This window comes from Lycium barbarum, chromosome 5 (genome assembly GCF_019175385.1).
Source record: "Lycium barbarum isolate Lr01 chromosome 5, ASM1917538v2, whole genome shotgun sequence".
NCBI classification, from domain to species: Eukaryota; Viridiplantae; Streptophyta; class Magnoliopsida; order Solanales; family Solanaceae; genus Lycium; species Lycium barbarum.
The window spans coordinates 122346566-122365855 of record NC_083341.1 but is presented as its reverse complement, the minus strand read 5'-3'; the positions used below and the strand labels follow the sequence as shown (position 1 = coordinate 122365855).

General features: G+C 36.2%; 1 protein-coding gene across 1 annotated transcript; it reads right to left on the bottom strand.

The window, feature by feature from the left end:
• Positions 1-13424: 13424 nt before the first annotated feature.
• LOC132641329 (2-methylene-furan-3-one reductase) lies at positions 13425-17317 on the bottom strand. The gene is made up of 4 exons (XM_060358276.1): positions 16812-17317; positions 15259-15582; positions 14338-14497; positions 13425-13866 (listed from the first exon to the last, which is right to left on the bottom strand). The coding sequence occupies exons 1-4, from the start codon at positions 17220-17222 to the stop codon at positions 13601-13603; spliced, it is 1161 nt and encodes a 386-aa protein (XP_060214259.1). The 5' UTR covers positions 17223-17317; the 3' UTR covers positions 13425-13600.
• Between the last annotated feature and the right edge of the window lie 1973 nt (positions 17318-19290).

Genomic DNA, 19290 nt, shown 5'->3' with positions numbered 1-19290 from the left:
ACCTAAACTAAGTCCCTAATCAGTCTTTCATCTGTAACCATAACCAAACGCTCCTCTCATCTCTTTCTCTTCCACCCCGTCACGTCCGTCACCTCACCACCACCACCACCACCACCACGACCACGCCCATCAGACCACGGAACCAAGCACCCCACTCTCTCTTTAACCCAAAAACATCGAAATCCGTTGGTTCGAAGCCATAGCCGCCTCCACTGCTACCACGTCTCTAAAGGAGCCAGTAGGGGATCATATCAACCTCTGTGGAAGAGGAGTGCGATGAACCGTCGGTTTCGAGGTCGACTCTTATTCGACCCGGTGGGTAAAGGTTCGTCAACTGTCATACCCGCGAGATTCGGAGTCCCAACGAATCCACAGCCATCAAATCTTATCTGGAAAGGTGATTCCTTTCCTCCTGACCAGAATTTTGTCTTTTCCAGTCATTAGAAATTTTCCTTTTTTTTCTTCTTTCAAAATTCGAATTCAGCATTTGAGGGAGCCGTTAACCCCATCCTTTGGCTATAAATACAGCCCCTCTATGGGCTGTTAAGGGGCGGAGATCAATCGGAAAAAAAAAAAAAAAGAACCACAAAAATCCCTTTTATTTTCATAAACTTTCCCTCTCATAAATTCCTTTGCTAAAAAACTCGAATTCTCAGAAAAATCTTGTTTTAAGTTTTGATTATCGCTCTAAGCTTTGATTGTCGAAATCCCCTCTTTAGTTCTCGGCTGAGCAAGGATTGCTTGAAGCGGATTCGGAGACTCGACGACGACAACAGCCTCAGTTCGCTGTCACGGAGAAGGTAATCACATTCGTCCTATCTTCGTCTTTAATCTTGTTAAAGTAGAAATGTAGTTGTCAAGTATTTCTCATCGTTTATTTGGTTTAGTTGGCTAGATTGTGTTTGCTCGTCGTTTGTTGTAAGTTAGTGTAAAATGACTAATCATACTTAGAAGAATTGTTGCTTGGCTAATTTTCTGTTTCAGTCATTCGTCAAAAGTTGCTACGTCCTTATTTTTTTTTTTTCGTAAAGCATGGCTTATTTCATTAGTCTTTATCTGTGGGTGGTTTACCGCCTTTCTGGCAAACTGGACAGCATATGTGGTGTTTTGAAAACTTAGAAGGGTCAGCTTTGCTAAGTTTTAAGCTCATTTTCTTGTTTTTATGTTCAGCTTGCTTACTATTATAAATTACTGGTCATTTGATTTATCTGTAAACTAGTTTGGGTTCGGGGGGATTAGTTGTTGTCTTGTCTCCTCTCTTAGTTTAAAACAGAACTCTTTGATTGGGATTTATTTTGAATGATGAGCTTTGAAGTTTAAGTTTGAATATCTAGTTCAAAGATAGGTTCTGGATTTTACTTAAGTTAAGTTGAGAGCTCTGTCATAGTTTTTTTCCAATTTGGGACTTATCCTATTCTTAGTCTCTTAAGCTTAAATGAGTATGTCTTTCCCAACTTTCTTTTTTGTTCCTTTTTTTTTGGACCCAAGTTTGTTTGTTTGAGTTTATTAGAACTTGTATATAAGCTATGCATGCATCTCTGTTTACTCATTTTTAAGTCACTACTCTCCTTTGGAGAATGGTTTAAATTTGGTCTTGAATTGAAGGAGTGTGAATGTTTTTGGTTCCTAATAAGAAGCTTGAACATGTAAAAACATGTTAGCTCTGTTTTGACTTAAACTCATTTAACGTTTAAACCAGATCTTTACAGCATGTTTGGATGAACAGTTGTCCTTTTGAAGTTCCTTGTTTTGGTTCAAAAGCTTAAATAGTTCAGTTAAGGTAATTAATCACTCTAATGAACTATGTATAATATAGATAAGCATAGATCACTTTGTTTTCTTTCAAAAAATGTGTCTGAAGCGTTGATTTATCCTTTCTAGATTGAAATTTCTATATTGATTTATAAACATAGGTTAGTGTCCAGTTTGCTGATAAGAGATCAACTAATCGACTTGCGTTTAGTCTCTTTTTGAGTGTTAACGACAGAGGTTTTCTTGTCTCAAAAAATGGTTTTTAACAATGAAAATCTTAAAGATTGCATAATAACCTGCTGTTTATTTATTTGGATTCTGTAGTCTACCTGTATTTAGTTGTTGCTGGTTTAGATGACCTTTAGGATGAATCATTGTCCAGGTCAAGTCAATTTTGAATCCAAATTTTGTAAATTTTGTTTGTTTTCATCATTCATCTAGAATTCTAGATGGACTTGGGTTAACCACTTAAATTTTAATACTTGTCTTACTTGACTGTTTCAGTTCTAGATTAAGCAGGGAGTTTCTGATCTTCTATTTTAGAACTCTTAAGCTAGACTAAAGGGTGATGTTCGGAAAGGTGAAAACGAGTTAATATGAAAAAAAGAGTCTCAGGCTAGTAGTCTGGCAGTGAGTACGAATCGAAAAAAAAAAAGAGTTCAATATCCGAAATCTAATTGATCTATGGTTAGAGATAAGTAGATAGCTGTTGGTGTGTAGCTCCTCTAGTTGAAAGAAAAGATTAGTAATCCTTTTGAATAAATCTAGGAGTAGTAGTCGTATTCATTCAAGCATTTGTTTGTGTGTTCTCTTTTCAATTAAGTGAAGATGATGAGTTTATTGAGTCGTTGTGCCTTGTATTGATCTTAAGAGTGCTTAATCAGTCCTACATGAATAGATTAGCCTCTTCCTGCTTTAAGCTGTTATCTGTAGGCTTGGTGAGTTGAAACCCGAACTGGTTGTACAGCCTTTAGTCAGTTTTCTTAACAGTACAATGCTATGAACATGGCAAAAGAAATATAAGATTATCATAGGTAATTAGTATTTACCTGAACTAATTCTTACTGTCTTGCAAGCATGTGAATGCTCTGAATGTGAATCACTTGAATATGCTAAATCTTCTTCTCATGCCCGTAACAGTGTGTTAGAATACTTGGTCTAATTACTATATCTTCCTGAGTGCTTTACATGCCTAGCTAACCATGAATATGGTACAAGTTTGTTGGTTAGCCACCTGTTTTTTTTTTCTTCTTCTTTTTCTTCATCCAGATTACAACTTGATGTAAAATTATTGACAGTATTTGCTTATTTTGAAATCTGAATGTTTGGTATTGAGATTCATAACTAAGGTTCTGAGAAGTTTGCTAGAGCTTACGTGCTTAGTTATAGATTTTCATCTTTCCAGATCAAGTTACAATTCTAACCTTTTTCTTCTTCTTATTGATGTACATGTACGTGGCTGGGAGTATCTTTGGAGTTGTAGTAACTCCAACCTCTGCCCAGATCTGAAGAATCAACAGCCGTATTCTTTGTTCGAGCTAGCAGTCTCATCTCATTCGCGTCTTGAGTCTCCGTCCTTCCTCTTTTCACAATTTCCCACCTTCGTATCAGTTTGTATATGTTGTTTATATCATTCGACTAACACTTTGTGAACTTGCTATTTGTACATATGCAGTACTTGGTTTGTGTTTGGGTTTGTATAAACCAATCGAGGATGATGGTAAATTTAGTCACTACTTTTCCCTCTCCCCTTTGGATAATTAATCTTGGCTTAGGTTTGTTAGAATGATAATCGCCAAATGATTTTCAGCTTTTGTTTATGCACTTTCAGGTTAAAAAATGATTTCCAACTAAAGGAAATTAACTAAAAAAAAAATCCTTTTTAAGTTCATTGCTCATCGAACTAACGTTTCCATTTAAATCCAATTTAATAAAATTAGCGATCTAAATAGGGGTTTCAAAAGGGTAAGGTGCATATTTCATGGGCAATCATTTTTATTTAGTGCTAACATGAGCAGGCCCAAATTTCGCAAATTTAATACGAGAAAATCATATTAGGATCCAAGTACAGTGGTCTAAGTATTTTCAAGAGCTACAAGGTATACACTCTACTTTATATACAAAGGTCCTATTTTACATGTATGTATACTATTCTTACTTTAAATACCTTTAATCATTTTCTCATCACATGCATACGTATGTATGTTATATTATAAATACTTATCTTTAGTATACATTAAATACAACAATCATATTATACCTCATTTTCTAAAATATACTTACGTACTCTTTTGAAAACAATATATATATTTCTAATACATATAATTTTACATCTTGTCTTAATTGCTTTCCTTTATTATGGGTGTACCAACATACTATTTTCATACGCGCATATCATACATGTACTATCTTATTTTTTATTAATTCCCTTAGTCGTATTTTCATTATATGTACACATATAGTATTATCGTGTCATCATAACTATTTTTTAAGTATTCAGCTAGGATATACTTTGATGACCCTTGTCCTTATTGTGAAGGACCACATTCATGGCAAAATTGTTTGAATTTCCCCGGGAGCGGATTGTGGGCACAATCCCAAACCTATGAGTGGAGTATTTGTGATAAGTGTGGTGGTCAAAATGGTCATTGGGCTAATTGTGCTTATTTGTCCTTCCCTTCCCCGAACCCCTACTATGACGATTCTACTTTTGATTTTGAGGATGATAGGGATATGGAAGTGGAGGAAGTCTCAAATGCTCAAAATGAGAGGATAATGCTCATGTTGGGGACCATCCTTGGTGGAAACGTAGAACTTAGCAATTAAGGGCTTGAAGCAAGCACTTAATGACTTGAGTCAAGCAATTAATTGCAACGACAAAGCTATTCACACCTTGAAGGATCAAATGAAATTATTGGTTGAGGCTCATAATGCTCACCAACTTGAGGGTGTTGAAAGTAGTGAAGAAAGGTCCATATTTGAAGGAAAAAGTGAGCTTCACTGTGAGAAATCAAAAATTGAACATCCGCCAACCAACTCTATACTTATTGCAGATGCCGGAGAAGAAAGGGAATTAGAGTCAATCGGTGTCATGGAAAATGTTGAAATTGACTCTAGTTCATTTGGGAGTGAGGATGTCAAATATAGTGCAAGTTTAAAATTCATTGGATCCCATTCTAACCATTTTTCAACATTGTGCTTGGAGGGCGATATGAAAATTGAACCACCTGAGCCTATGAAGGAATTTGGTGATGAAAACCAATGTGTTTTTATTTTGAAGTTTGTTATGCCAAGAAGACAAAATGACATTCCTCACTTAAAGGCCAAAAAGTGCAAAATGCGATACTCGAGAGTTGGCCTCCTTGCTTTCCTACCACTGCCTCACGAGCACTACCGGAATCTTGATTCAAAGTTCGGGCGCAAATTCATATCTTCCAAATGGAAGGAAAAGAGGTAAAGTTGGTAATCGTCATGCCGCGACGTTAACTTAAGCGCTTCTTGGGAGGCAACCCAAGTCTTTTGTTTAATGTTTGTTTATGTGTGTAGGATGCAAGGTTTCAAGGAAGTGAAGGGGAAAACAAATACAAAAATGGACTCTTGGAAAAATTGGAAAAGGAAACAAGAACCAAAGGCACGGGGTGAATTACGGCCTTGATGCGGCACCACATATCTGGATGCGTCGAAAAGTTGCGGCCGCACCTTCACCCCACAAAAAGGCAGTGACCAATGTAAAAACATGAAGTTTGCAAGCAAGTTGTGGCTCCGCATCTCACTTATGCGGTCGCAACTCTGCTCGCCTCCATCAGCCATTGCCACGTCAGGTAAGTGGAATTTGCGGAGGGAATGCGAGGCCGCAAACTTGAAATGCGACCGCATTTCAAGCGTAAATTCCAAAGGTATATAAAGTATTTTTTTTTTTAAAAGCCTTTTTCATTTTTTTTCTCTCTGAGTCTCAAAGCATCACTTTTCCCTACATTATTGTATTTTCTTTTTTAGCTTCTTTAATTAGTCTTGTAGTTTAAGTATAGGTGCTCCTTTGAGGACAAATGTGAAAACTCTTGACGTGTTTGGTACTAATAGAGTTAGTCTCTTGCATGTGAAATGTTGATTAGTCTTTGCATGTGAAATGTTGAAATGCGAGTACCCCTCCAAATTTTTTTGTGAAAGTTAAAAAAAAAAAAAAAAGCAAGGTGCATAGGAAAGGATGATCTTTGTGATAACTTTTTGGCTCATTTTGTGAATCTTTACCTACTAGATGGGTTTTACTTGGGATGATGAGATATTGTTCTATTTGTTCTTGCTTAGGAAGTGACATTGATCTATCTTGACTAGTGCATATGCAATGTGTGGTGAGTGTTTGTCGAATTATTCTTATGCTTACTTTTATCATCTAGAACTTGCCCGGTTAGTCTTTCAATGCTAATTTTGGTTATGTTGGTAGGAGAGATGACTTTGGGCTATCTTTGTGATTTTTGAAAAAACTTTTTTAGCCTTTCTAGCCTAACATTGCATAAATAATATCATTAGTAATCCCATTTGAGCCTATGAACATTACAAACGTTTACCCTTTCTGATGAAAATTCTCTCTTTTGAACCTTTCCCTCCTCGAACATTAAATTGTGAATTTGAGGCCAAAAATCTAAGTTGGGGTGTTAGTGTTGCTTGAGAAGTGGTGAAGGTTGGTGTTGTGGAAAAGTCAACAGAAATGAAGAAAATTTTAAAAATACAAAAAGGTTGCAAACTTTTTGTGCAAAAAAAAAGTGTATCTTTGTTTTAAAAAAAAGAATTGGAAAAGAACAAAAACGTTAGAAATCAAGAAAATGTTTGCACAAAAAGAAGTTGGAATAATTGGGGAAACTAGTATGCAAAGGAAGGAGTGATATTTTGAAACGAAGAGGAAAGTGGACAAAAAGTATTGTGTAGTGTTCAAGGAGGGCGTAGTCACTTGTATCTCAAATACTTATCCTACCCTTCCCTAAGCCTACAGTACAAGCTTAAAAAGTCCCTATGTGATCTCCAACCGAATGTTCTTGAGTTAGTGATGATTGAAAATAAGGGCAAGCTTATGGTGTGATATTTGTTAGCACTAGAATTTCTTTGTTGAGTGTGAGTGACTTTGTGTATATGTCCCTTGTGTTGTTGTTGTTGTGAATATAGTGATTTTGGGACTCACTTTCTTGTGAGGGCGTATGGATTATGATAGATTGGTGATGTTGAAAAATTCCAAGTTGAGTCAAATGAGCATATCTAGTAAGCTAGTAGTTTTGAGTTACTTATTGAGGCTTGATTGAGTCAAATGGATCCATTGCATTCTTGAAATTGTATTTTGAAATGAGGGAATTATTTGGTTGAAGTTTCACATGCTTGAAGCCTAATTATTTGTACCAATCAAAGTCATGTTTTTGTGCTTAAAGTGGACCTTTTTGACTTGGTATGATGCTGGTGCACTTTTGAATGCAGTCCTTTGAAGGAAATTGTATGATTTGATTTGCTTGAAGACAAGCAATAGTTTAAGTTTGGGAGTTTGATAGATTGATATTTTACCAACTTATTTCTTATTTAATCTTAGATTGTTGTTATGTTTTGATTAAAAAAATAGTGCATTTAATGTCGTTTACTTTCATTTTATAGGTTCATATAATTGAAAAGAGCTTTGGAAGAAACCAAGTGAAAAACAAGTCAAAAAGAGACCAAATTGAAGAAAATTGAAAAAGTGGCTAAAAATGCAAAAAGGGGTCAGAACTGCAAAAACTGAAATCTGGGGCATATTTTGTCATTTTTTTGGACTTGAAAAAATTGGGCAACTATAAAAGCAAGACTTGGTGAAATTATATTTCATCTTTGGCTATTTTTACACAAGTTTGGGAGCTAGGGTTTCTTACAACACACTTTGAGGTTGAAGATTTGGTTGAACACTTTTTTTTAACCTTTACTTCATTTCTTTAATTTCTTGCTTTGTATTGAACATCTAAGTATACAACAACAACATACCCAGTTGGATCCCACAACGTGAGGTCTGGGGAGGGTAAAGTGTACGCAGACCTTACTCCCACCTTGGAAGGTAGGGAGGTTGTTTCCGAAAGACCCTCGGCTCAAAAGAAAGCAAGGAAAACAAGGGAAAAGAGTCAGATACGGACAAGCAAATCAAAACCATGTGAAAATGAGAAATAGCAAGAGCAACGAAGTTATGATAAAATAACAAAGATAAAAAAGACCAACACATAGAAGCAGGATAAAAATACTTTTAATACGAGAAAGGAAACTTCGCGGCCCCCCACTAGCGCTCTACCCTGATACTCGACCTCCACCCCTTCCTATCACCGGTCATGTCCTCGGTAAGCTGGAGTAACGCCATGTCCTGCCGAATCACCTCTCCCCAGGCCTTTTTTGGCCTACCCCTCCCTCTCTTCAGGCCCACCACAGCCATCCTCTCACACCTCCTCACTGGCGCATCAGTGCATCTCCGCTGCACGTGGCCGAACCACCTCAACCTCCCTTCCCACATCTTATCCACCACAGGGGCCACACCCACCTTATCCGGAATCACTTCATTCCGAATCCTATCTCTCCTGGTATGCCCACACGTCCATCTCAGCATCCGCATCTCAGCTACCTTCTTCTTCTGGACATGCGCTTTCTTAACTGGCCAACATTCCGTCCCATACAACATAGCCGGTCTAACCACCACTTTGTAGAACTTTCCCTTTAGAATAGGCGACACCTTCTTATCACACAACACTCCCGATGCGAGCTTCCATTTCATCCATCCCGCTCCAATACGATGTGTGACATCGTCGTCAATCTCGTCAGTCCCTTGGATGATTGACCCCAGGTACTGAACATCTAAGTATGTAGTATTTATTTCTTCACTTGAATCTTGTTTATGGAAATAATCTATGATTAAAGTGTTGGATGAAACTCCTGTTTTGCTTATGTATTGAATGATTTTTATTGCCAATGAAGTGAGTTAATGTTGTTTTAATTAATCTTATTCTTTAATGTTTCTTAAGGGATTAGCTAACCCTAAGACCCGCCCATTTACTTCAATTTGAGCTCGAGAGAGGAAGATCAAGGTTGGGAAAGATTAATTAACAAGAATTTGGGTCATTAAACCCCATCTAATAACTTGAGCTAAAATAGGAAAGTTACATGAGATTGTATTGATTGTGCTTAATATCACACTCTAAGGCTTGAGAAAGCTTAGAGTGAAATTCATTGACTTGGTCGAGAGACTTTTGATGAAATTTAGAGATCATTCTCTAATTAGCATAAACTCACTCATAGTTGTGAAATCGTGAAATACATTGGATCGTTACTTGAGCGTAATGTCCTTTGTATCCATACTTGTGGCCGTTGATCATTTTACCCGCTTTTTAGTTAGTTTTATCTTTGTTAGTTGTTAAAACAAATATCAAATATTAAAAAAGTGTTTGGCTTAGCATAGTTGGTGACAATTCCTTACTTGTTTAAATCGCCTTTATATTCTTCCATGTGGATTCGACCCCGACTCATAGTTGGGTAAATTATATTGCGACAACCGTGTACACTTTCTCTTTGAGGAGTGGATTTGGACATTATCAAGCACCAATGTTCATTCGTGCAACGACTTTCTGATCGAGGTCGGTTGATGCGACGCAAGTTGTTGGGAATGGACGATAGCTGTGAAGGCTCCCCGGTCATCCTAGTGCCCGGTAACTCAAAGATACCCGGGTGCGCATTTGTTATATCCCGTATTTTTATACATTGCGACAACCCGGATTAACTATGATAAGTTAGGGCCAAGACTATTCCGGGATTGAAGTAGGGACTTTTGACCTTTGATTTTATTTTGGAGACATAAGTTGTATATGAAATTGTTGACTTTGAACACTTAGGAAAATTTGGGACCAAAATTTATATAATTGGAATTGAAAATCTTGCCAAATAAGGCCTTGTGGCCGTGTGGATTGAAGTGGTCCCCACACATTGTTGTGGCCAATTTTAATTGGTCCAACACATGTGTGGGCCCAAGGACACATGGAGAAAATTGTGTGGGACTTAAAAGATGACTTTCAAGTCATCTTCTTTCATTTACACTTAGCAAAATATCAAGAAATTGGAGAACCAACAAACCCCAAACTCTCGGCCAAGAGAGGGCAAAACCAACTCCAATTCTAGCTTTTCCAAAATTTATTCCTTGGTGCAAACCCACTATTTGGAGGTCCCTAAGTAGCGTGGAAGTGTTATTGGAGCGATCAAGTCTTTCGTTTAGTGGATCGCAAACCCTAACCTATTGAGGGATTGAAGAAGAAAGGTGAGTTTTGATCATGTTTTATGTGTTATAAATGTTTTATGCATATTGTAGTATTTTAATATGGATGAAAATCATGAAATATGGTATGTTGAAGTTGAGCCGTGTGTATGGTGTGTGAGCCGTGTAAATGGGTGTTGTAATTGAGTTGATGGATTAATTCTTGTAGCATGTTTGATTGTTGTAGTGTGTAGGATGGCTAAGAATCACCAATACATGTATATGTGTAGGGTAGCCGAGTGTTGGTCTTGCTATATGCCGAAGAACGCATTAATATCGCTTAGCGTTTTAGTTGTTGTCGTTATGAATTCTAGTTTGGAATTGAGCGCTTAACGACTCAAGAATGGTGTTGTAATTGTATGGGCTGATTTGAGGCTTATTGTGCGTTTGATGTAATTTGTATATTTAGGAGAGTGATATTGTTATAGTGTGAATTGTTGATAAAATCATGACTTGGAAATGAGGAGTGTGCACAGTGGGGTCTCGGGTTTGGGGGACTGTTTTTCGGCCAAATTAGAGCAAATTGTTGGATTGTTGGAATTATTATGTAAATTGTCAAAAGTGCTCTTGAATATTGTTGGAAAGGATTTGGGTTGATAATTGAATGTATGAGCGATAATGTGGCTTGAATGTAAGCGTCGAATCGAATATTATGAATGTTGTCGAATGATGCAAAAGAGAGTTATTAATGTTATATCGCTTTTCGGGTTGGTCATTGATGTTGCTAGGTTGATTATTGTTGTTGTGTTGTTGATTTTGGCCGAGTTAAATTTTCGGGGTGGCCTATTTACAGGGGAAATGCTGTCCAAATTTCTGTAGAATTTAGAATTAGTTTGGAATAAATGGCTTAAGTACCTATAGCTAATGTTTGATATTCATTGGCGTATTTGTAGACCTTGGGGAGCCTGAGGCGTAGATTGGGATTAACTTTAGATTGGCTAGCTTGGAGTGCGTACGAGGTATGTAAAGCTCCATCCTTCATTCTTTTGGCATGCCTTAGTTTTCAATAGGCTATATCACGAGCCTCGAGGAAATTCTAAATTCGAAATCCGAGTATGATATGATCCTTATATATATGTTCTTGGCATTCTTATGTATGATGTGATGAAATATGAACCATTATGTCTTCCAAAGAATTGGTTTCCAAACTTTGTACAAAAAGGTTGTTTTAAAGAAATTTCGTAACTATGAATATCGTATCTTTCACAGAAAGGCTCGGATTGTTCCGATATTTTGTAGGAATTTGTATGGCGTATGATAAGTATGTTTTCCATAGGCGGGCCCGACTCGGGTCAATACCCGTCCGTGGGTCCCGCGACTTTCCTTTATGTAATTCGGACGACTTTTGAAAGAATTTGGTATGATTATCATTTCGAAGTCAAGTATGGTCAATTACTTATATTTGAGTCTATGTTAATGATTTTATGCATATGGTTACTCATGACTCCGCTCGTCCGCTCTGCTATATCTTTCGCCGGTTCCCAGGCCGGTTCTGTTGTCGTGCGCACTATGATATACTCCGGTGTTATGCTGTGTTTATGATTTACCGAGCCACTCGTTGGAGGGCCAGGTTCCACTTATTTTGGTGATATGATGTGTACGGCGCTATGCTGCGTTATGATATGTGACGGGGATACGGAGATTTGAAACCTTTCTGGTGTTATGCTGTGTTATGGCGCCATTGACGGGCGGGCGACCATATTCTTCTGTACCCTATGCATGACTTATATTTTTTTAAATTAAACATTTTGATATATTGGATTTGTACTTATTTTCTGTACTACTATTTTGTTTATGCCTCAGATTTGTTTCTGTAGCTTCTGCTTTGCATACTCAGTACATATTTCGTACTGACCCCCTTTCTTCGGGGGCTGCGTTTCATGCCCGCAGGTACAGACGCACAGTTTGGTGATCCACCAGTTTAGGACATCCCCCTTCTACTGTTTGGAGTGCTCCTATCATTTCGGAGCCTACATTTTGGTATATATCCTCGTTCGTTGCATATGTATATATTTGATTCAGGGGTACGGCGGGGCCCTGTCCCGCCATATGTATCTGTTGGTCTGTTTAGAGGTCTGTAGATGTATTTGTGGGTCGTGCCTACTTCTGTACAGGTGTGTTTGTATGACCCTATTCGCCATAGCAGCCTTGTCGGCTTGCATTCGTATATGTTTTGGGCCGTTGCGCCATTTGATAGCCTTGTCGGCTTTTGATATATATATATATATGGTTGCGTTTGAAATATGTCTAAGCCAGTTTGATATGATTTGGGGCAGCGTGTGATATTTGTGCCCGTGTACGTTATCTGTATGTGATTCGATCTGGATAAGTGTGTTAGGGTGCCCAACTCGGGCACTAGTCACGGCCTACGGGGTTGGGTCGTGACAGCATTTTTCCCAATATAAGGCGGATCCATGATTTAAATTGTATAGGTTTAATTTTAAGATTCTTAACATTGAACCTATTATTTTTTTAAAGTTATGATTTCATATATACTCTTTATTGTAGTTTTACTGAATTTTTACATATAAATTTATACTCGGCATCTCAAGTAGTGATTTCATATGAACCCAATACCAACAAGTTGTATCGAACACTAGCCGCCTTACTGCTTCCACCACCGTGTTGCCCGGTGACGGATCTAGACTTGACGTAGCGAGTGTATATATGTACATGAGAAAAAATTGACACATATATCAGGAGGGAAAAAATGTTAGGTGATTTTTCTTACTATCTGCACAAATTTTGGTGGGTAGAGTTATTTGATATACACGTTGATACGAAATAAATCAATTAAATATATCCAGTGAGTTAGTCAAGGTGCACTTAAACAATCGGAAGTGATTGGTCTGGGTCCAGCAGGGATTCCTTTTATGGATTGAAATCTGCCATGGAATGTAAATTTGAGAATGTTGTTAAGAATTTTGTAATATGTATTTTAAGTTTGTATAGTTAAGTAAGCTTCTATGTATAGTTCAAAAGATTTGTTATTTCTGAAAATAGCTAATAAGAACTGATACAAGGTAAAAATCTCCTAAACTACTAATTAATTACAATACCTGTCTTTGAGTTGTTTGTAAAATAAAAAACAAACCATGCCATTTTAGTGCATACTAAAATAATCGATTACATATTTGTTCATTCCGTTTTCATATATATGACCGGGAAAATGTCAAATTTATCCTTGAAATATTCGATTTGTTAATACATTTGTCCTCCGCCCCGCGTCGTCTATTGTGTCCCATATTTGTCCTCCATCTAATGGTTGTCTAGTTTGGTTCTAACATTTATTACTAATTTATTGTTACTTTTTTTTCCCTCTCCTTTAGCTAAGAATTCAAATGTTGGTAAACACCAAATAGGAAAACCATGGCAGAAAGAATAAAGACAATAAAATCCTCCTCAAGAATTTTATTCTCTTTGTCCAACACGATCAACAATACATGTTTTTTTTTTATCCACATGTAACATGCCACAGTAGGCTTTGACGTACAAAAACTTCTCCTTTTCCTAAGGTAGCCTAAATGTATAGAAACTGTCCAAAATGAGAGCTACCTTTCAAGGAATGGGATGAATGACAACTTTTCCACTGGCTCTGCCAGTTTCAAGATAAGAAAAAGCTTCCACAACTTTATCAAATGGGAATGGTCCTTTAGGATCTATCACTGGTTTCACCTTCCCACTCTCCAAGTATGGGTTCAGTTTCTTCAGCATCTCTCCATTTGATGTCACTACAAATCTAAAACCTGGTGGTGTTACTGCCCCTGTTAGCACTACCACATTTCCACCTTCCTTCACTGCCTTTACCGCCTTTTCGCCTTGACCTATAGGTTTTAAACAAAGTCAGTACTCAAATTAGTAATCACTAAGCTTTACCATCTATAACAGTAAAGTCACAACTATCCTTTATCCTATTAGAATAACTGAACTTTATCCACTATAACAGTAAAGTCACTAAGCTTTATCCACTATAATGGCAAAATCTACCTGTCAAGGTGACTTTACTGTTATAGTGAGTAAAGTTCAGCATCTTTAATGTCACAGAAATATTTTTATGTTGTTGTTAACTTTTTATAGTGGGTAAAGTTCCGTTACTTTAATGAGACGAAAATATACAAATTCTGTGACTTTATTGTTAATAGTAGGTAAAGTTTAGCGATCGCTCGTAACATTAACTTGAGTGTCGAGCATATCTTGTTTTTCTCGTGTCTAATAAATTTAGATGTGCACTTTGTCCTTCCAATGTGTATATTAGAATGGACATTATATTGTTTAAGTTGAAACTAAGTTCTTACCAACTGAATCATAAACAACATCAAACTTGTCAGGCAGATCTTCAAAATTTTCCTTGGTGTAGTCAATAGCTAAATCAGCTCCTAAGCTTTTCAGGAGTTCCAACTTCCCTGTGCTGGAGGTAGCTGCTACTTTTGAAGCACCAAATACATGTTTAGCAAGCTGCATAATAGGAAAATGCGACACTTCAGCTTTATATTTTGCAGCAGAGACATGAAAATAAAAAAGGATGAAACATGGATCGACAAGAAATGCCATTCTGGCACAATGAGTCAGGGTGAACATTGGATCGGCAGTATATAATTGCCGTGATGCCCCAAGAATTAGGAGCATAAAAAGCCAAACGGAAAAAAGATAGCAAAAGCTACCCAACCTACTAGATCCTTTCAACAAAAATAAGGGTAAGAAGTTATTTTATCCATTTTTGAAACACCAAATGGATTATTGGATCCATATGATGTAATGTGGCCAAATGAAGAAGACGGGCGACTGCTAAATTTAAGGGGAGTAAATGATGAAGACTAAAAGAACGATTGAATGTGGCATTGTCCACAGAGAACCCTTCCCAAAGCCAAGTCACTATGCTATCTTCGTATGACACTAGCATCAGTGTAGTGGACAGCGTGTCTAATTTCTAGGTTACTAATCTACTCTTTATAGCAGTGGCGAAACAAGAAATTTTGCCAAGGGATTTCGAGATTTAATAGGTATATATAAAAGAATTAAAATGTGACATGTATACAGAGTATACTTTTCCGGCAAAGGATGTTCAGTTGACCACCCTTCGGCATATGTAGCTCCGCCCATGCTTTATGGACGGTTACTCATAGTTATCATTAGGTGAACTAAACACTTCTCCAGAAATCTTGCTTTTCTAAATTTGAAATGATACATTCAAATGAAACTTATTGAAATGTGCATACCTGGATTACAAGGGATCCAACACCACCAGCACCTCCCAAAACAAGAATAGATTTGCCAGAAGAAAATCCAGCTTTCTCAAGACCTTCATAAGCCGTCTCAATAGCTAGTGGAAGAGCAGCAGCCTCTGCAAAACTCAGATTCTTGGGTTTCAAAGCAACTAGTTTCTCTTCAACAGCAGTGTACTCAGCTAAAGATCCATATTGCTTTGGTCCATCTAATGCTTTCTCATGTATATCTCCATATACTTCATCCCCTTCTTTAAGCCCCTTTACTTGACTACCAACTTTCACTACCACACCAGCAACATCATATCCTGGCACAGTCTACACAAAAAGAACACATCTTTTACAACAATTAAATCGAACATTTGTACGATTTTGTCTTATAGTGTTGTTGAATTGTGTGACCATCCCTTCTAAAAGCTTTAATTGTCACAAAGGATACACTTTTCTCTACCTAATTATAAATTTAACACGGTCGTTCATGTGCCAGTATGTTTATTTTCCATGGGCCAGGCACTTCAAAATTCTATTTTATAATTGACGCCAAAGAGAATTGAACCCAGAATTTGTGTTTGCTCTGACTTCATGTTAAAATGTGCGGCCAACTCATCTAAAACTTAAACAGTTAGGAATGTGACAATTTTATTTAATTATTAATAGGGTAAAAGCTCAAATATGCCATCGAATTATCTGAAATGGCTCATTTATGTCACTCATTAATAGTTGGACTTATTTATGCCATCGCCTTGACTGAAATGGCTCATTCATGCCACTTACCATTAACAGATTTAATGGCTGATTTTAAAAAACCAGATTTTATACGTGGCCTCCAGTTAAAGCTATTAACAATCAAAGGTACACATTGTACGATTAAAGCAACATTATACGATCAAAGGTTCTGTATAATGTGGATGAGGGAAATAACTCAATAAGAATAGGTATTTGGGTTAAAAGGGTTCTGGGTATATCGGGTCTGGGTCGGGTTTAATTTAATTTGGGATCGGTTTTCATTTAATTTAGGCTGGTTTAAGTTGACTAAGTGAGCCGCTAATTGGAGGCCACGTGTAAAATCCAGTTTTTTAAAACCAGCCATTAAATCTGTTAACAGTAAGCGGCATGAATGAGCCATTTCCATCACGACGATTACATAAATGCGTCCAACTATTAACAAAATAAATAAGTCATTTTTTATAGTTCGATGACATATTTGAGTTTTTTTCCCTTATTAATATCTTCAACAGTTGTAGGATAGTGCAGATAAGTCTCTCAATTTACAATTAAAATCTCTAATTTAAGATTAGCCTCCAATGATTTCAAAGGTGGAATTTTTGAGACTTTGTCACAGAAATCTAAACACTAGTGAAGTGTGAACACTATAGTTATGAAATGAAATGTACATGAAAAATAGTTGAACATTTTATATGCTGAAATATAAGGAGAGAAGTTGCACTAGCACTATAAAACAAGTGATGAGAAATGAATATTTACAATTCAAACATGGAATTCAAACCAAACTCAAAAGATAACAAGAAAAAGGTACCAAAACATACAGGAAGTGGAGAATCAGTAGCCTTGAATTTTCCGAGCCGTCGTTTAAAATCAACAGGATTAAGAGCAGCAGCAGCAACCTTAATCAAGACTTGATCTTCCTTAATTTCTGGAACAGAAACATTGGACTCAAACTTCAAAACATCAACACTTCCATAATCAGTATAACTCCAAGCTTTCATTTCAGAAGGAATAGAAGTACTTGTTGATGTTTCAGAAGGTGCAGCCTGAGAACTAGCAGATACTCTAAGTGGCAAAACAGTGGAAAATGTGCTCTTTTGAATAAAATTTTCAGCTTTTTTACTACCCTTTACTCTAAGAATTGAAGAAAATGGAGAGTGAAGAGAAGAGAAAGAAGAGGGTGGGTGAAGTGGTTTGAGTTGAAGAGCAGTGGAAGATAATAGAGCTTCCATTATTCTTTTTTTCTCAACTGTTTTTGCCGGAGTCTATATTTTTCTTATGCACTTTATGTGTGGTATAGAAGATGAATGTTTGATGTTGGCTTCAATTTTCAGCCATCCATTTGTTAGTAAGTTAGTGATTTGAAATATCCTGTCCTCACAATTTTCCCTGTTTTTGATGTGGCCAAAAGGAAATTAATAGCCACAAACTAACCAGAGCATTGGAGACACAACATATTGGGCCTTATTGGAATTTTTATTTTTTTTGTTGGAATTTTTAGTCTGTTAGAGACTAGTGATTATGGGCAGAAAAAGTTTAACATATAGGTTTTACATTTTTTTTAACACCTTTTATTTGTTGCATATGCCCCTTGACACTGTGGATACACTGAAACAGTACATTAGGCAAATTAATCTATTGAGGAACTTTACTTAGGTTAGTGACTAAGCCAGGTATGAAACCTAGAAGCAGGACAGGGGTAGGATTTTGAGTTTATGGATTTTGAATTTATTAAATGTTAGCATGATGGACATGATATTATGATTATTGGAAACATAAATAGATATACTCTAAATATATGAAAATATACTTAGAGATATTCTATATTTATTATAGAATATTGTGTAGCATTAACTAGAAAATATTACGTAGAATATTTGGTAGGATTTACATCTAAGTGTAGGATATTAGCTTCCTTTTATCTCTTATTCCTCTTATGTATAAATACCTATTGTCATACCCCATTTTAACCGGGTTAAATTAGAAGTACAACATATTGGTGATTCCTGTTTTTTGTTTGTTTATTTTAAGGAGTCGCCACCTAATTATTTACGGTGAATTAGGACACCTAAAGTTTATTAAAGTGATTTATCTAAAGTTGATTTTTATTTTAAAGTCTACGAAACCAAATGATTCTAGGTAAGGGTTCAATTAGTCTAAAGAGAAGGTATTAGACACCTTTTAAGACCCATTAACAATGGTTAACCGACCGGACTTATGATTAGTTAGGCTAAGTGTAAATATAGTATTATAGGAAAGGAAATAGCTTTGTAAATATGACTAAAGTTGTAGATAACCATGTGAGAATGCCATTTAAAATAGAACTTGTAGAAAAATAATAATTTGTATAAAAAGAGTACTTTTAATGCTATTTTGAAATACGACTTACAAATATTGTTAAAGTTTTTAAATGAAAGTGTAATAGTGTTGTTTAAAATAATACTTGTAGAAAATGTAATAATTTGCGTAAAAGAAGATTCTAAATGTTAAATGAGACTAAAAAATATTGCTAAGGCCTTAAATGAAAAATATAATAATGTTATTCGAAAAATAAGATTTTGTAGAAAATAGGGTAATTTGCCTATGAATAATAGCCTTTTAAAAGATGATTTGTCAAATGTTATCTTTAGATAAAAATGATGTTATATGAATATGGTGGTGTAGAAATGCCTAGACTTATGTTCTTAAATATGATGAAAAGTCCATAATTCTTTCTATTTTTTATCACTCTTTATTTAAACAATTTCGGCAAAAAATATATATAATTGGATAAATCTTGAAAATGTTTATAAAATATAATTGTACTCCTATTTAACGACGTTTGAAATTCATGAGATAGTAAGAATGAAAGATGATTCATTTAACTCAAAAAAATATATAGTCATATTATTTGAAAATCAATTACCCGAATAAATGTTATAGACACTATAAATAATTTAGAAAATAGAAGTGAATGTAATTTGTGGATTTAACTACCCGTTACTAAACTAAAACCCTTAACTTCACTAAGGTTTATCTAAATTAACAAACAAGAAAAAAAATGTTAGTCATACAATACACATCAAATGCACACAAAAAATAAAAATAGAGGAATAGGTATGATGTAAATGGGCTCAGCCCATTAAGGAATACTGTTGTCCGCTAGTGTTGGGCTTCGGCCCAGCAAATTTATTCATATATTGATGCGGGCTGTCTCTGTCTGTTGGGCCTTGGCCCAGATGTTTATTTTTTGTTCGGCCGCGGACGGGGTTTGGACACGAGAGGATTTTGTTGGGCTTTTAGTCCGACACCGAATGCGGA

Coding starts and splice junctions, on each gene's coding strand:
- LOC132641329 (XM_060358276.1), bottom strand. CDS start 17,222: ATGGAAGCTCTATTATCTTCCACTGCTCTTCAACTCAAACCACTTCAC. Junction 15,583..16,811: donor CTACTGATTCTCCACTTCCT/GTATGTTTTGGT, acceptor CTTTTTGTGTAG/ACTGTGCCAGGATATGATGT. Junction 14,498..15,258: donor TTGGATCCCTTGTAATCCAG/GTATGCACATTT, acceptor CCTATTATGCAG/CTTGCTAAACATGTATTTGG.